General features: G+C 39.9%; 1 protein-coding gene across 2 annotated transcripts in view; it reads right to left on the bottom strand.

Annotated features, from left to right (window-relative positions):
• Positions 1 to 14930, bottom strand: part of LOC111595608 — a 29568-nt gene that overhangs the window by 5126 nt on the left and 9512 nt on the right. For both annotated transcript variants that reach the window (XM_023309413.2, XM_023309414.2), the window contains exons 2-5: positions 11805 to 12249; positions 1734 to 1804; positions 1236 to 1333; positions 154 to 1178 (exon numbers count right to left, since the gene is read on the bottom strand). In XM_023309413.2, the coding sequence (XP_023165181.2) occupies positions 154 to 1178; positions 1236 to 1333; positions 1734 to 1804; positions 11805 to 12093 (1483 nt within the window). In that variant the 5' untranslated portion in view covers positions 12094 to 12249. The remainder of the gene's footprint in view (positions 1 to 153; positions 1179 to 1235; positions 1334 to 1733; positions 1805 to 11804; positions 12250 to 14930) is intronic.

Below are 14930 nucleotides of genomic sequence, written 5' to 3'. Positions count from 1 at the left end.
GTAGAAGCGCAACAAGGATAGCAATAACAATAACAATGCAGTAAGTTTCTAGTACGCATCTCTAGAGGATCTTGCCACTACTCGTATTATCTTTTAATTCTACCTCTAACTGTGTTGCAGGTGCAAAAATATTGCTGTTTCTTAGACTCTTACCTGTAGCTTGGCGGCGACTGCGTCCGGATTTGGTGCTAACGCGATAAGAAACGCTAGTGGCTACCGAGGTGACGCCGTCTATGTTGGCCAGCTCATCCTCATGCTTGGCCACGCGCTTGGTCTTGGTGCTCGGCTCGGCGCTGGGCTCGGCTGTTGGCTCGCTCTTGGGCTCTGGTTCGCTCTTGGGCTCTGGTTCGCTCTTGGGCTCTGGTTCGCTCTTGGGCTCTGGTTCGCTCTTGGGCTCTGGTTCGCTCTTGGGCTCTGGTTCGCTCTTGGGCTCTGGTTCGCTCTTGGGCTCTGGTTCGCTCTTGGGCTCTGGTTCGCTCTTAGGTTCTGGTTCGCTCTTAGGCTCCGGTTCACTCTTAGGCTCTGGCTCACTCTTAGGCTCCGGTTCACTCTTGGGTTCTGGCTCGCTTCCCAGCTCTGTTGCCGTGCTCTCGAGCGTTGTCGTCAAGTCTCCAATGTCTCTTAAAAGTGGGAAGTTCTTGCACTCGGGTGTCATGCCACGTGGACGCCAGCCGAGGCCCACCCAAGAGGTGCTATTCACCTTAAGCACAACCTCGATCTCCTTCTGCTCTTCCAGCAGGCGCCAGTACATGTGGTAGTCGGGCGAGAGCTCCTTCTTGGTGTAGGCCGTCAGATCGAGGTTGGTGGACTTGTAGGGCGAACGCTTGTTGCAGCCAATGCCATGCCAGCCGAAGTTGCAGTAGCACTGGCGACGTGGCAGCGAGGTGGCATCCAGATCGATGCACTTGCCCTGTACGCCGCAGTCTGCATTGCTGGTGCACTCGTCATGGTACTGGCACTGCGGTCCGTAGTAGTTCTTCTCGCACTTGCAGCGCGAGGGGAAGTATTTTCCTTTGCCGGAGCAGGTCTCCTTGAAGTCCTTGCGCTGCTTGATGTCCACATCGGCACAGGACCAGAAGCGATAGCTGCCCGACCACTCGTCCGCCTGGCGCAGCAGACGCAGCGTGCAATTGAAGCATTCAAAATCCTTGGGTATGTTCACCTGATAAGATTGAGCGCTGCCAAAAGGAAGAGTCTTAGTAGGGCTACAGAAGGAGCTCTGTTTCATAACTTACGTGATAGATGGGGTCACGAATTCGGAGTTGTTGACATGCGGCGTCAGATCCAGCACGGGCCTGTCAAGCGCATCCAAGAGTTGCAGACGAAAGCCGCCCTAGAAACAGGCATGAAATGAACTATTTAATAAAGAGCCCCAATTGCGGGTATCAGGGGGAGGCTGGTCGTATTTCGCAAACAATGACTGAGAACTTGTCGGTCTGTCAGCTAATTCCCATTGGTTTTTCAATTATGGGAACTTCTAACGCAATTCGCTTGACTTTGAGTCGCTGGGCCCCCTGATAGTATCTATCTATCCAAGTATCTAGATGCTCGTGCTCTCTGATGGTGCATGTGAGGCAATCATTACAACATTTACGCTGTTACCCACTATGATGCACATGTCGGGCTAATTATGTTTGACAGAGAGATAAGAATACGGTTTTGCATTGTGGCTTGATTGCTCCAACTTAATTGCCCCAAAAGATTTCGCAAGCAGTGACTGGAGCTCCACTTACCTTGTGCGCAAAAGCCAAATGCCAGGTGACATTAAACACGGAGCCCGACAGCAACGAGGTGCGTATGGAGCCTGTAAATAAAAACAAGTTCAACATAAGTATTTGCAAATTGAGAGAATTGAATTGAGAGACTACGATTTTCCATAGCTAAATAGTTAGCTGCATGTTAAGTGTTTGACATGAGGTTTGAGCTGTGAAAGTTAATCAATTTTGATTGCATTTGCTCTTAGGGCAAATGATAGGAAATGAAATAGTTAACTTCATGTTAATTACATGTTTGTTAACTTCATGTTAGTTAACTGTTAGTTAACTTCAAGTTGGTTAACTTCATGTTAGTCTACTTCAAATTAGCTTACTAAATTCAAAGCTAAACAGCAAAAGTTTTGATTTGAGCTGCATTTTTGTCGTAACTTTAACTTAACTTTATGTTAAATATTTGACAAGAGGCATAAGTTTCAGTTGTTAAATAGTGTAAAATTCCATCTATTCAAAATCTGAACTTTAAATTAAAAACAGATCTAAGTTTTATACCCCAGAAACTTCCTACAAAGTTAAGAGCTTCTTTTTTCTCTCCTGTTTTGTAGTTAATAATAATGTCGAAACTGATTTGTCTTGAGCTAGTTTCCGCAACAAAGTTTTCTGCGAAGTCTTTAGAATTTTCCCCATGCTCGTATCAATAACTAATGACAAGCTATTGAAATGTGGTTCGCTGAGTGCAGAGTGCTAGAAATGCAGCATCGGAATTGCAATGCTAATGATGATCATTGCCTGGCACATTATGACGATGCTGTTTATCAGGCCATGCAGTTGGGCTGATCAGGCATTACGTTTACACACAGAGCGACAGGGAGAGAGGGAGAACCAACTGGCAATTGGCCTAACTGAAAATGTGTAACGCATAATTAAATGTTTTGCCAGCACTCAAGCTGAACTGGTTTTGTGGTTCTGCATTGCGTAGCGCAACGAGTGAAGTGGACTGCAGTGTCTTGCAGACTGCGACTCCAAGAGGCAATCATGAAGTGATCCATGGCGCTGCTGCAGCGCACCTGCGTACTGAATTCCAGCAATGGCACTAGGCGCGACGTTAGCCAGTTGGCTGCTCAGGCTTAACACCCAACCCCTTTTGGCCAGGCCCAGGCCCTGAGACACACAGAGCACAGGAAGCCACACACAAGTGCCACACACATCTTCGCATTACAAGTTTTTCTGCTGGCTGCAGACAAATTTCATATGCTTACAACTATTGCATAAGCTCAATGCGGTAACCTCCTCAGCCAGCTGCAGCCCGCGACCGAGTGGGGAGCGAGCAGCGGGGAGTGCAGTGGACACTGGCAAAAGTGGGCAATCGAATGGCCAAGCGCAGATCGCACATCGTTGTCAGCCAATACATGCGAGATGCGAGTCGCGAGTCGCTAATTGAAGCCATTAAATGGCCATAACGATACTCAACTAGCGAAAAGCGAAAGCCCAGTCCAAGTTGGAGGGGGCCTGGTTGATAGGGGCATCTCTTACAGGTCTTACTTTCCAGTCAGCGTTACGACAAGACAAATAAGGAAGCTGCAAAATTATGATTACTGTTGCCGGCTGCTGCTGCTGCTGTCGCTGCCTCTTGGCCATCTCCAATAGCTGTATGTGGCCTAAAGACCTGGCCAAATATTGAGTACTAAGCGCTGACCACGTGAATGCATTCAATTGCCACAGTCTTAACTCAGTTTGACCAATATGGTCAGACAACAACGACGACAACAACAACAACAACAACAACAACAACAACAACAACAACAACAACAACAACAACAACAACAACAACAACAACAACAACAACAGCAACAACATTTAACATAGAAATAAACTCTTCGTCTTTGCCTCCAACTTCGACTTGGCTGTTTTTTTGTCTCTTTGCTGTCAATGATGGCGCTGATTACAAGTAACAGCAACAGCAAAAAACGCAAGCAACAAGAATATGACTGACACCAAAATACCCTGAAATAGGTATACATTTACATGCATTTAGATAAGGGATTAATTCGAGTTTAAATTTAATTTAAATGGAGCTAACTAAATATCTTAGCATAAAGAATCCTTTTGAGCTAAGCATAATTTATGCAATATTTTAAATTAAAATTGTAAACAAATTTTTAAAAAATCTTAAAATAAGAGCAAAGAATTTTTATAGAAATTATTTGCACGATTTCAAATAAAATTTCATATTTGACAGCTCTAAGTCAATGATCAATGGAGCAAACTTTAATCAAGTCTTTAGCTAGCTTCAGCCCAACTCTTAACACAACTTTATCATGACCATTTTTGCTCAGACGCATATTTACAGGGTATTTGAAAAGGAAAAACAAAAACTTTATACAGCTGCGTGTCAATAGACATTACAACGTCTTTTGTAGGTCAGCAATTGAATGCGACTTTTGATTTCAATGGCGCAATTTTTCTAGACTTCGATATTTCTGAGCACACACAAATTGCAAATGGCGATTTCCGCACCTGCACCTGGGCCAAGTGGCCCAAACATTTTCACATGAAAAAATTAAAAACAAAAAAAAAACACTAAAGAGAAAAAACCTAAATACGATTTTAAAGACTGAGAAAATGGGTTAAGTTGCGATGGAAGCAAAACAAAATATGAAAAGGCTTAAACAATAAATCAATGGAGCACATTAATAAGTTCAGAGCGGCAGTAAATTTATATATATAGATATATATATACTATACATGTATGTGTGTATATATCTGCTTTGGGTGTAACCAGTTGCCTAAAAGCTGGAAGCTGGGAACATGCAGCTCAAAAATTGGCAGGTGCTGCGGCTGCTGCTTTTGTTTTTTCTCATGTAGCCGCCAGATCTACTTTTCTCTCTCTCTCTCTCTCTCTCTCTCGCACTGAATGCTGTCCGGTCATTTTCATATTTTGCTTCGGTTTATAGTCTGTCATATTTCTCACGAGCGCGAAAGTTGTTCACCTTTGATTATTTTGTTTTGGAGGCTGCGTTGCATGAATATCGAATGTTGAGCTTGAACTCGCCTCTCGTCTCACTCGCCTTTCGAAAGTTTCGAAAAAAAAAAACATTGATAATGATAATGATAATGATAATGATTCTCAACAAGTGTTTTTCTTAGTTTACACAGTCAAATTATAATAAAATATGAAAATGAAATCAAGAAAAAAAACCGCAACAAATTATTTAAAATGCAATTAATTGTGAAAAAGTTTTTTTTTTATAAATTTTAATGAACTCTTGATTGATTTCGCCTCAAATATCGCTTTAATGATTGACCATCATCATTGATGAGCTACCGAAAATTGAGGGAAATGAAATGTTAGCGAGACTTTGTTTGAGTTGGGTTGGGTTGCTTACAATCAAAATTTATGCGTGTAAAAACATGTTTAAAATAATCATTTTCAGATATAATTAATAATTATTATCTGTAGACTCAACGAGAACAGACTGGGTAACGTTCGCATAGCCGCATTCCATTGTTCAACATTCCAACTCATTTAGAGACTGTTAAAGCTGTTGCCGCTTGTCTCCAGATTAAGCATATTTGTCTAAGGCTCTGCCCATATAATTTATGGACTTCACAACATCTATTTATAGCAAATTACATAATTACAGTATATTAAATAGTGTAGTATAGCGTTATAGCTTTTATTATTTATTTATAGAGTTCTAAAATAGAGTTGAAAAATAGTCAAGTTATATAACCTAAGCTCAGCTTTGGCCATAATATATTTTTAATGCATATTTATGTGGCTGCACTTCTTTTTTTTGGCTAATTATAGAGCGTAATTACGGTCAGATCTTTGAAGGGCCTAAACGCAATATAAAGTGTGACACAAGCAGCTAGAGAGGCAGAGGGAGAGGGAGAGAGAGGGAGGCCACAACTTGACCTTCATTTGAGACAATTATAAAAGACAGAGAAGATGACATTGATGTTCCAATAAACTGCATAATTTAAGAACATAGGGATGTAGTCACATAGGCCACGCCTAATGATCTCTATAGGAACTCAAGAGCAAAACACTTTGACTCTAAAATAATGAATTATATAGAAGAAGAATAGAGTTGGGATTCTATCTATATCTACATATATGTATCTATATATGCTGTACATAAATTCTCTAGTTCAAAGTACTGACTTTTAATGTACTTAATGCATGTTTGCATGATTGCAATAGCAGCTCTGGTTGGGGTATCTTCTAGTCAGGCATTCTTACTTGCTTCACTTCGTCATCGTCCAAGACATGCCATTCCACTAAAGCTATCTCTGCATCTATATATATATATATATACTATATATATATGTGCATTTCAGATAATCCACTTAAAGCTATCATTTAGACTTTATGAGTTCTATATTAATTTTGCAACTAGCCTGCTGAGTCGTCACATAAAGTTGACATATTTATCAATCGCATCGAGTAGTCCGCTCTTAACGTAAATTTTAACCTAGTTTTCCAAGAGCTGCATATATTATTAATGAACCAAAGTAAATTTCTTTCCTGTTTGCCATTCATTCAGAATGAAATATTCGCATTTTGAATGAAGCGAAATAAATTATTTGTTTATCGAGAAATAAATCTTGGGCTGAACAATGCGAATAACTTTAGCGCTAAATGAGAGTGTTATTAGCATAAATATCTTTCAATGGCCAACTGGCCAGCTAACGGTAACAATTTAATAAACTTATCAATTATATAATGCTAATCACAGCTATTAAGTTAATTGCAGTGCTACGGCTCACTGTTTGCCTTCGAGAATTGAAAATTGTGTAAAAGATAATTTGCAAAGAGCGCGCAGTTCTCGCAGACTTTCCGAAGAGTTTCGGCCACTCACTTGGTATAGACAGGTACATATAGGTATATAGGAATTGTCTTGGCTTTTGCATCATTTTCTTAATGGTATGCTCAAAGGCAGGCAGCCGAACCTTGAGGCCAGCTGGCGTGGCGTAGTGTAGTGGAAAGGAAGGAATGTGTGCCTGTATGCATTCTAATTGCAGTGCCGCTTGCATGACCACCAAGTGCCAAACTGGGCAGCAGCCCAGCCAGTGGGCGTTGGAGGCGTGGCAATGGCAACTGCCAACATGGCTGCCAAATATGGCGTGTCGTGTTGCAAAGGCAAACACTTCCGCAAACCCATACTTACACACACACACACATGCGCACATACATACACACACACACACACATATGCGCACATACATACACACATACATACACATTAACCAACACACACACTCCTGCTGAGGTTGACAAGCAAACTTGGAGCTATGCCATTTATTTCAGCCACCACTGTTGCCTGAGTGGACGCCAGCGAGTGTAACATGCCATAAAATGAATTTTCCTTTGGCAACCCTAAACAGCAGCAGTAACAACAACAACATCATATTGCCACCGTTTCATTTGCCGCAACGTGGCAAGTAGATGTTGCACTTACATTTCGCATTTGCATTTGGATTGGCAACTGGTTAGCTAGTTACCTGGCTAGCTGCTTACCTGTTGCTATCTTTTGGCCCGCTTGTGGTCAAGGAGTTTTTCGCTTTAGTTAATTGCTCGTGACGTTGTCTTAGCCAACACCGCAGGCGTAGCAGCGCCTGCTGCGGTTGGTATTTATGGCATGCCACACGATATCTATCGCATATATGTGGCATATACACTGCAAGCTATTGCGGCTAGCTGGTTTGAAATACTTTTACAAATTGCAGTTGTACTACATTTAGTTTAAGTCAATTTTACAAGACTCATTAAGTGGAACATTTGCAAAGGAAGCCAAGCACGAGGCAGCTGGATCTAGTCCATAATCCTCTTGTAATTCAGCTCGTCTCTCTGTCTGGCTGCAAATAGTTATTTGATATAGATTAAATCTTCTTCTAGCGATTTCTTAATTATTTTCATTTTCTAGCACATTTTTGCATTACTCACATCTTTAAATTTAATTTGTCATAAATTGAAGCAAGCTTCTGAATGCTTAAGTTAAGATTAATTGCATTGACTTCCTGTCGCAAAGCTTAAAGTTCAAGAAAACAGCAAAGCTTTAATTGCCAGCAATTCGCATGCTGTCAACAACTATTTCAATTAGCTTTTGGCTGCTATAAATTTCGCTCAGTGCAGCCTTCCAGTACACATGCTCGTCACACGTTTGCCATTTCAAATGCCATTTGTAGTGCGCGCTCTCATTGATATTCTGTGGCATTTTTTATGGGTCTAGTGCAAGTGAATGCTGCTGCGGCTGCGGCTGCTGTTGAGATTTGTATGATAATTTCAATGCGACATTTCAGTTAACAAATGAATGGCCATTGGAAATTGAAATATGAGCGTGGCACAACAGAAAAAAACATGAAGAAATAAAAAATAGAAATAAAACCGAAACGAAAACAACTCAAGTCGCTGCAGATGTTGATAAATGGCTCTTGAGAAATGTTAAAAAAAAAAAACAGATATATAAATTGAGATGATAAACAGTTAAGTTGTATAACTGAAGCTCAGCTTTGGCCATAATATATATTTTTAATGCATATTTATGTGGCTGCACTTCTTTTTTTTGGCTAATTATAGAGCGTAATTACGGTCAGATCTTTGAAGGGCCTAAACGCAATATAAAGTGTGACACAAGCAGCTAGAGAGGCAGAGGGAGAGGGAGAAAGAGGAAGGCCACAACTTGACCTCCATTTGAGACAATTACAAAAGCCGAAGAAGAAGAAGCAAATCAAACAAGAAGACATTTGGACCTTAACAAGCGCAACGAGTGTTAACAAATTGAGTTACAAACGAACCAAAAAAAATAGAGGCAAACGAGCGGCAAGAGGTCAAGAGAGTCAGTTCAATGGGGCTGCCACAGATTGCAGCTGGTGTGTGTGGCACTTGCAACAGCCAGAGAAACGCTGCCACAACAAATGCGGTCACTGTTTGTTTTAATACAAATGTTAACTTGCATCATCTTGCAGCATCTCTCAGGCTGCCGCCGCTACTGCTGCTGCTGGTGCTGCTGCTGCTGGCTGTGTGTGGCGCAATGCGCATATATATGTATTCACAACATAAGTGAAAGTTTTTCACTTGCATGCAGCTTGTCGATGTTGTTATTGGCAGCATATATCATCATCATCATCATCATCAGCGGCAGCAGTCAGCCGCGGCTGCAACTAGCCAATTCGCATTGGCCAGCCAAGCGACGCCTTGCGCAAAAAAACTGTTAAAGAAAAGCAAAAAAGCCGCAAACGAAGGCAAAAGTTGTCATGGCCCGAAATGGGTTAAACGTGCAACCAGTAGACTGACAGACAAACAGACAGACAGGCAGGCAGGTCGCGCTTGCAGCGCCACAAGCGGCGCACGTTGCGTATACGCAATGCGCGCACTTGTATATAATTAAAAAAGGCAAAAATATTTTGAAAAAATATATACAAAAATGTCGTTGAACAAGTGTGCAATGCACCAGTCCCTCTCTGAGCCTCCCCTTATACATACATATGATTATATAGTATAATATGCGTACTTATAAGCAGCCATAAAATTGATTTGGCATTTTGATGCGACACACGTGTGGCTCCTATGTGTGCGCGCCCAAGGCAATCGAAATTCAACTGCTTTTAGTTTAATTAAAATATTTATATATGTATGGCGTATATATGTATGTATGTGCATATGATTATCGGTATATTTTTATCTGCATTGTGCTCAGATGAAGCCACATCAAATGTCAAAAAACTCCAAAGAAACACAAGTGGGCAACATTTTTTGAAAGTATTTGAGGCTAAGAGATATGCAGGCAATAAAAAAATACACATAAGAATACTTTGAGAAGACAACAAGCTGCACTCAAATATACCCTCTAGTAATTGAAATCAATTTGGTTGGAGAATTCTACGAATTTTTTCTATATTTTTATATATATGAAATAATTTTTTTACTTAAAAAAAAAGTAAGTAAAAAATTATATACATTATATATATATATATATATATATATATGTATAAATATTTTTCTTATCTGTTAAATTATGAATAAATAAACAATGAATATATAAGAAGCTGCACAAGAAATTGGGAGTGAAACTGAAATTTAATAACTGAAATTTAATTAAATCTGAACTCGAAACCAATACAACTTCATCGCTTCCGGACTTATAAGATGTTCAGCCCTTTATCTGGATGCACTTGAAGTGCAGCAGCAGGAGACGAGTCTTAGAGTACACAGTTTTGCTCTCGTAATTACTTTTAAATTGTTTTCAGCATTTTAATTTATCGTTTAAGTTACCTGAAATTCTCACAGCTGCAGAGCACTCATTTATAATTGAAATCTTAGCTTGATTGCAGCTGGAAATCTCCGGTGTTTGCAGTGTACTTCACTTCACAGCTTTTGGTATATCAAGTATGCACTCCTGTCATTTTGCCTATCAGCTCATTTACAGGGTATTTATTTAATATATATCAAAATAAACGAATGATGACCCAATTTAAAATATGCGCCGCAAGTGAATGGCGTCTGCTGCGCTGTTGCTGCCTCTCTAACATATGCAAATTAATTGGTAACACTTTGCTGCAACAACAACAGCAACAATAACTACAACAACAACAACAACTACAACTGCAAACAATAATAATCATAGTTAAGTAAGACGCAACAATACAAAACTTCAAAACTGAACTGAAACTATGAATAGTTATGCAAGCAAATGCACATGAATGTGTGCCAGTGTGAGTGTATGTGTGTGAATCATAAAATGCATGAATACCATTCATGAATGATCGCTGTATGCACATCTCAATAAATATACCTATATATATATATATATATATCATAAATGAATCTGTAAATTGAACGTGCGCAGCCAATTTGAATGCTACCAAAATAGCTCTGGGCCAATACCCCTCCGCTGTTCATCAAAGTCTCAATACAAAAACCCGAAGCGTGCCTCGAAACGTAAACAACTTCAGCTTATTATTTGATGAATAAAATATAGCAAAGCTAAATAATGTGATTGTATTAGGGCTGTTTGTGTTTATGGAGCAAGCGAACTGCTACGTGCCTTAAAAGCCAAATTGTTTCGGGCTGAGACTTCTACGGGTGCCAGACATTTCGGAAAAGCAAAGAATGTTAACAAAGCAAAATATAAAGTGCAAATAATATGTTTTATAATATATTTTACTTAACTAAAAATTGCATAAGAGAAACTCCTCAAGAGTGCAAAGCTCTAGGAGTTTGGTAGTTTTATAGGGGAATTTTAATTAGATTTTTATTTAGCTTCTCGATCTTGATTTGGTTTATTGTAAAAATTTGTATTTATGATAGAGCTTATATTATATGCTAATATTATTTAGCTACTTAGTGATGGCTTATAGGATCGTTTAGAGTGACTCCAGTCTAGAGTTTTCGACTAGGAGGCAACTGCAATCCAGTGCTGAGCAGCTTTATATGAATATATATATAATTCTATATTTATTATATATACATTATATATCCCATATAAAATTGAAATATAATAAAGTTAATACACAACGCCATCTCAACGAAAGTTCTCAATTCCCATCTTGAAAGCTATGTTAATTATAGATTAAGAACAGCTTAAGAAACCAGCTAAGAGCATTTGTCAACTTATGAAAAAACTGAAGATGATAGAAAGATATGCTGGGGATTAAGAGTAAGTAGGAAGCTTAAGACTCTTATGGGAGTCCAGTCAAAAGCTCTTGGCCACATTTGGCTGGCAAAGACACGATAAAGTGGCACAAAAGGCGCCAACCAGCTGCAAGTGTTGGTCCATACAGTAACAAAAAAGAAAAACCGGCCATAATTCCCACGAGCTGCTGGCCAAAGAGTAAGCAAATAAATATAAAAAGACCAAAAACTAGTCAAATATTATTTATATGGTAAAAAAAAAAAACAAAAAAAAATAGAAAACGTTAGCAAAAACCAATTTGTAGGCAAATGCAGAGGCTGAAGGCTAGGCATCTCGCGACAACAGCTGCCCGCGGGCAGCGAATGCAGGTCAAATTGGCAGGAGTTTTCCCAGACCCACTTTTACCCAAAACGAGCGGGAGACTGAAAATAAAATAAGGTAAAATAAATCTTACCTTTGGGCATGCCGCAAGGCGCCTTTGTGCGCGCATTGTCCAAGAAATCCAGATCCAGGGCGCGTGCAGGTGGATACGTGAGGGCTACGTGTGCCTCGGCGCTCATAGCTAGCCAGACGAAAGCCACGGCAAGGGCAGCGCACAGGCGGCCAGCGGCCACGCCCTCTTTATTAATTGACATTATTGTTGGATGCTGCTGCCGGATGTTGTTGTTGTTACTGTTGTTGTTATTGTTGTAATTTGTTTGCAAATGTTGCGTATTTGTTGTCTCGTCGATTCGCTTTCGCATTAGCTTTTCGAATCGTATTGTAAGTCAGAAATCACAAATGATATAACGAACAAGCACAGAGATCACACCTTCAGTTACACAGGTGTGCGGCTCGAACAGCTGGCCAACAACATGAGTTATTGACGCATTTTTCGAGGTTTTTTTCCTAAACAATTTCTGCAAAAGAGAAGAAACAAATTACAAATTAATAAAAGGTGTGCAGTGGACAGAGATGGGCAGGTGTTACAGGTTGAACATGTTAAGGTAAGATAGAGAAAGAGATATAGATATAGATATAGATATAGATATAGATATAGATATAGATATAGATATAGATATAGATATAGATATAGATATAGATATAGATTAGATATCGCTATATCTCGATATAGCTCTCGCTCTAGCTCATAGATATAGATATAGATCTCGCTCTAGCTTCGCTCTAGCTCTCGCTCTCGCTCTCGCTATAGCTCTCGCTCTCGCTCTCGCTATCGCTCTCGCTCTCGCTCTCGCTCTCGCTCTCGCTCTCAGCTCTCGCTCTCCTCTCGCTCTCGCTCTCGCTCTCGCTCTCGCTCTCGCTCTCGCTCTCGCTCTCGCTCTCGCTCTCGCTCTCGCTCTCTCTCTCTATCTCTCTATCGCTCTCGATATAGATATAGATATAGATATAGATATAGATATAGTGCTCTATATATCCTAGAACTGGAGATGCTTTCATCTCTCATCTTAACTTTCTCTATCTCAACTAAACTTTCATCTGTCTGTCACACTTATACTAAGCCAATCCACCCGTTTAGCCAAGAGTTTATGAACGAAAATATTTGTTACTTATGCGATATTAAATGAGTTATTTTTATGGCATGCCAAAAGCCAAATTGCATAATTTGCGCAGCTCTAAAAAAATGACTTATTGCCAGCTAACGCGTAAAGTACGCTTATGTATTGGACTGGCAGTGCGATAGCGAGCGCGAGGGCGAGTACTCGAAGTGGGCTTATGCAAAAAAAAAAAAAAAACAAAAAATAAACAAAAAATGAAAACTGGCAAAAACAATGCAAGGAAATTTTCTCAGCCCACAAATAGATTTTCATCATAACAGAAAGGGGCAGCAACAAAAACCTCGTGAAGCTGTGTTGAAAGACACTTTTTCGGGCGCCTGTTGACAGACTTTTACATGGCGTGTAATAAAGCCATTAACCCAAAGCCAAAGCCAAACGCCAATCCAAACCCGAAACTGAAGCCGACTCTCGATATTGGCTGCAACTTGAAAAACGTCAACAGATTCGGCCATTGGACAGAGCTAAGCTGCGTGTGAAACGCAGGTTCAATGTACAGTCAACACTCTGCACGAGTGACGCCTTCACTTCAGCTGAGTTTGGGGGAAGTGAAATCGAAGGTTGTTTTTTTTTTTGTGGCCGTTCAACAAACTAATCAAAGCCAATGACAGCTGCCAAAGCAAATGACATGCTCAACACGGGCCAGAAATCAGCGTGACTTACCACAGCTAAGAATAATGCAGCGCGTGACTGCTCCACAATGCGAATACCCTGTAAAGTGGTTGATGAAGCAGGAGTGGAGGTGGGTTGCAGGGGAAGTTGTTGCCTTGGGTATTGCCTGGAATTGCAGCGGCCTGCCTGAGCTTTAAGCTTGAAGCTTTAAGTCGTCAAACACTTGCAGCTGCAAGTTTTCCGTAGTAGAAAGTAGAAGAAAGTTTTGTATTACTGAGCTTTGTTATTAAAGCTTTAAATTATAATTAATATATACAAGTTAACAGCTTTAAAGTTACATTAAAAATAAATTAAAGTAAAATAATTTGAATTCTATATGTTTTGAGCTTTGGCTGAAAACCTCTTAATGGACTGTATTTGCCTTAAAGCTGCAATACGCTTTAAAAGCTTTCATTCATAGATTCATTACAATAGATAATACTAAATACACAGGCTAATATAATCAAGTAAGCTATAGTCTGACAAATTTCTTTGAGTTATGTAGTTAAATAAATATGTATTTGGACAGAAGTAATCTCAGCTTCATATACCATAACTGGTCTAATGACAATGATTTGCAAAGGCAAAGATGCGCACTTCCATAGCCCGACAGCCAGCTGGTTCTGGAGGCAGATTCTAATTTAGCATGTCAAAACATACTTGGTTAAAATGGAGTCCAATTCCTGGCTAAGCAATTTCATTAAGCAAAACTTTCAAATTATAGAAAACTAAATAAATGCAATGCTAATCGAAACTTGGCTTTAAACTGTAAAGTTTAGAATTTTAAACAGTAGAAAATGGAAATATTTGGACCTACAAAAGCTTTTCAGCTAGATTCGCTGTAAGTTTTTCGGAGCCCCAAATTTTAATACGAAAACAAGTTTGAGTTAATAACTAGGGTATAAAAGCCTGTGGGCTTAAGTTTTTTTTTTTTTTTTTTTGAATAAATCCATAAATAAGTTGAACCTAAACTGTGGCAGCTACCTGCAAGACATGGCTGAAAGCTGTCAGGTGGGCGTGGAAAATCTCAACAAATCTCAACAGATCTCAGCAGATCTGGGCAACAAATGGTGTCTTAAATGGGCGTCTCAAATGTGTGTTGTGGCACAAGCGTTTCTATTTTTTTGCCGTTTGTCGTGTCTCGAATTGTTTTGATATGGAAAATTGTGGCTCGGTTTTTGACGGGCAAATTGCATGTGGCAAGATAAATGAACGCCGATTGGTGTTAGTTGGTCGTGGCAGCGGCTAACCAAACAAATGATTGGCAAAAATGACTACAATTTAAAACAGAATTGGAACGACGCCGAAGAAAAAAAGAAGCAGCACTAGTTGGAGCCACAACTACAGCTAGAGATGACGATGAAGATGTGGACTCT

The sequence above is a fragment of the Drosophila hydei genome, unplaced genomic scaffold (genome assembly GCF_003285905.1).
Source record: "Drosophila hydei strain 15085-1641.00,03,60 unplaced genomic scaffold, DhydRS2 tig00008134-arrow-pilon, whole genome shotgun sequence".
Taxonomy (NCBI): Eukaryota; Metazoa; Arthropoda; class Insecta; order Diptera; family Drosophilidae; genus Drosophila; species Drosophila hydei.
This window is presented reverse-complemented; position numbering and strand designations above follow the sequence as displayed.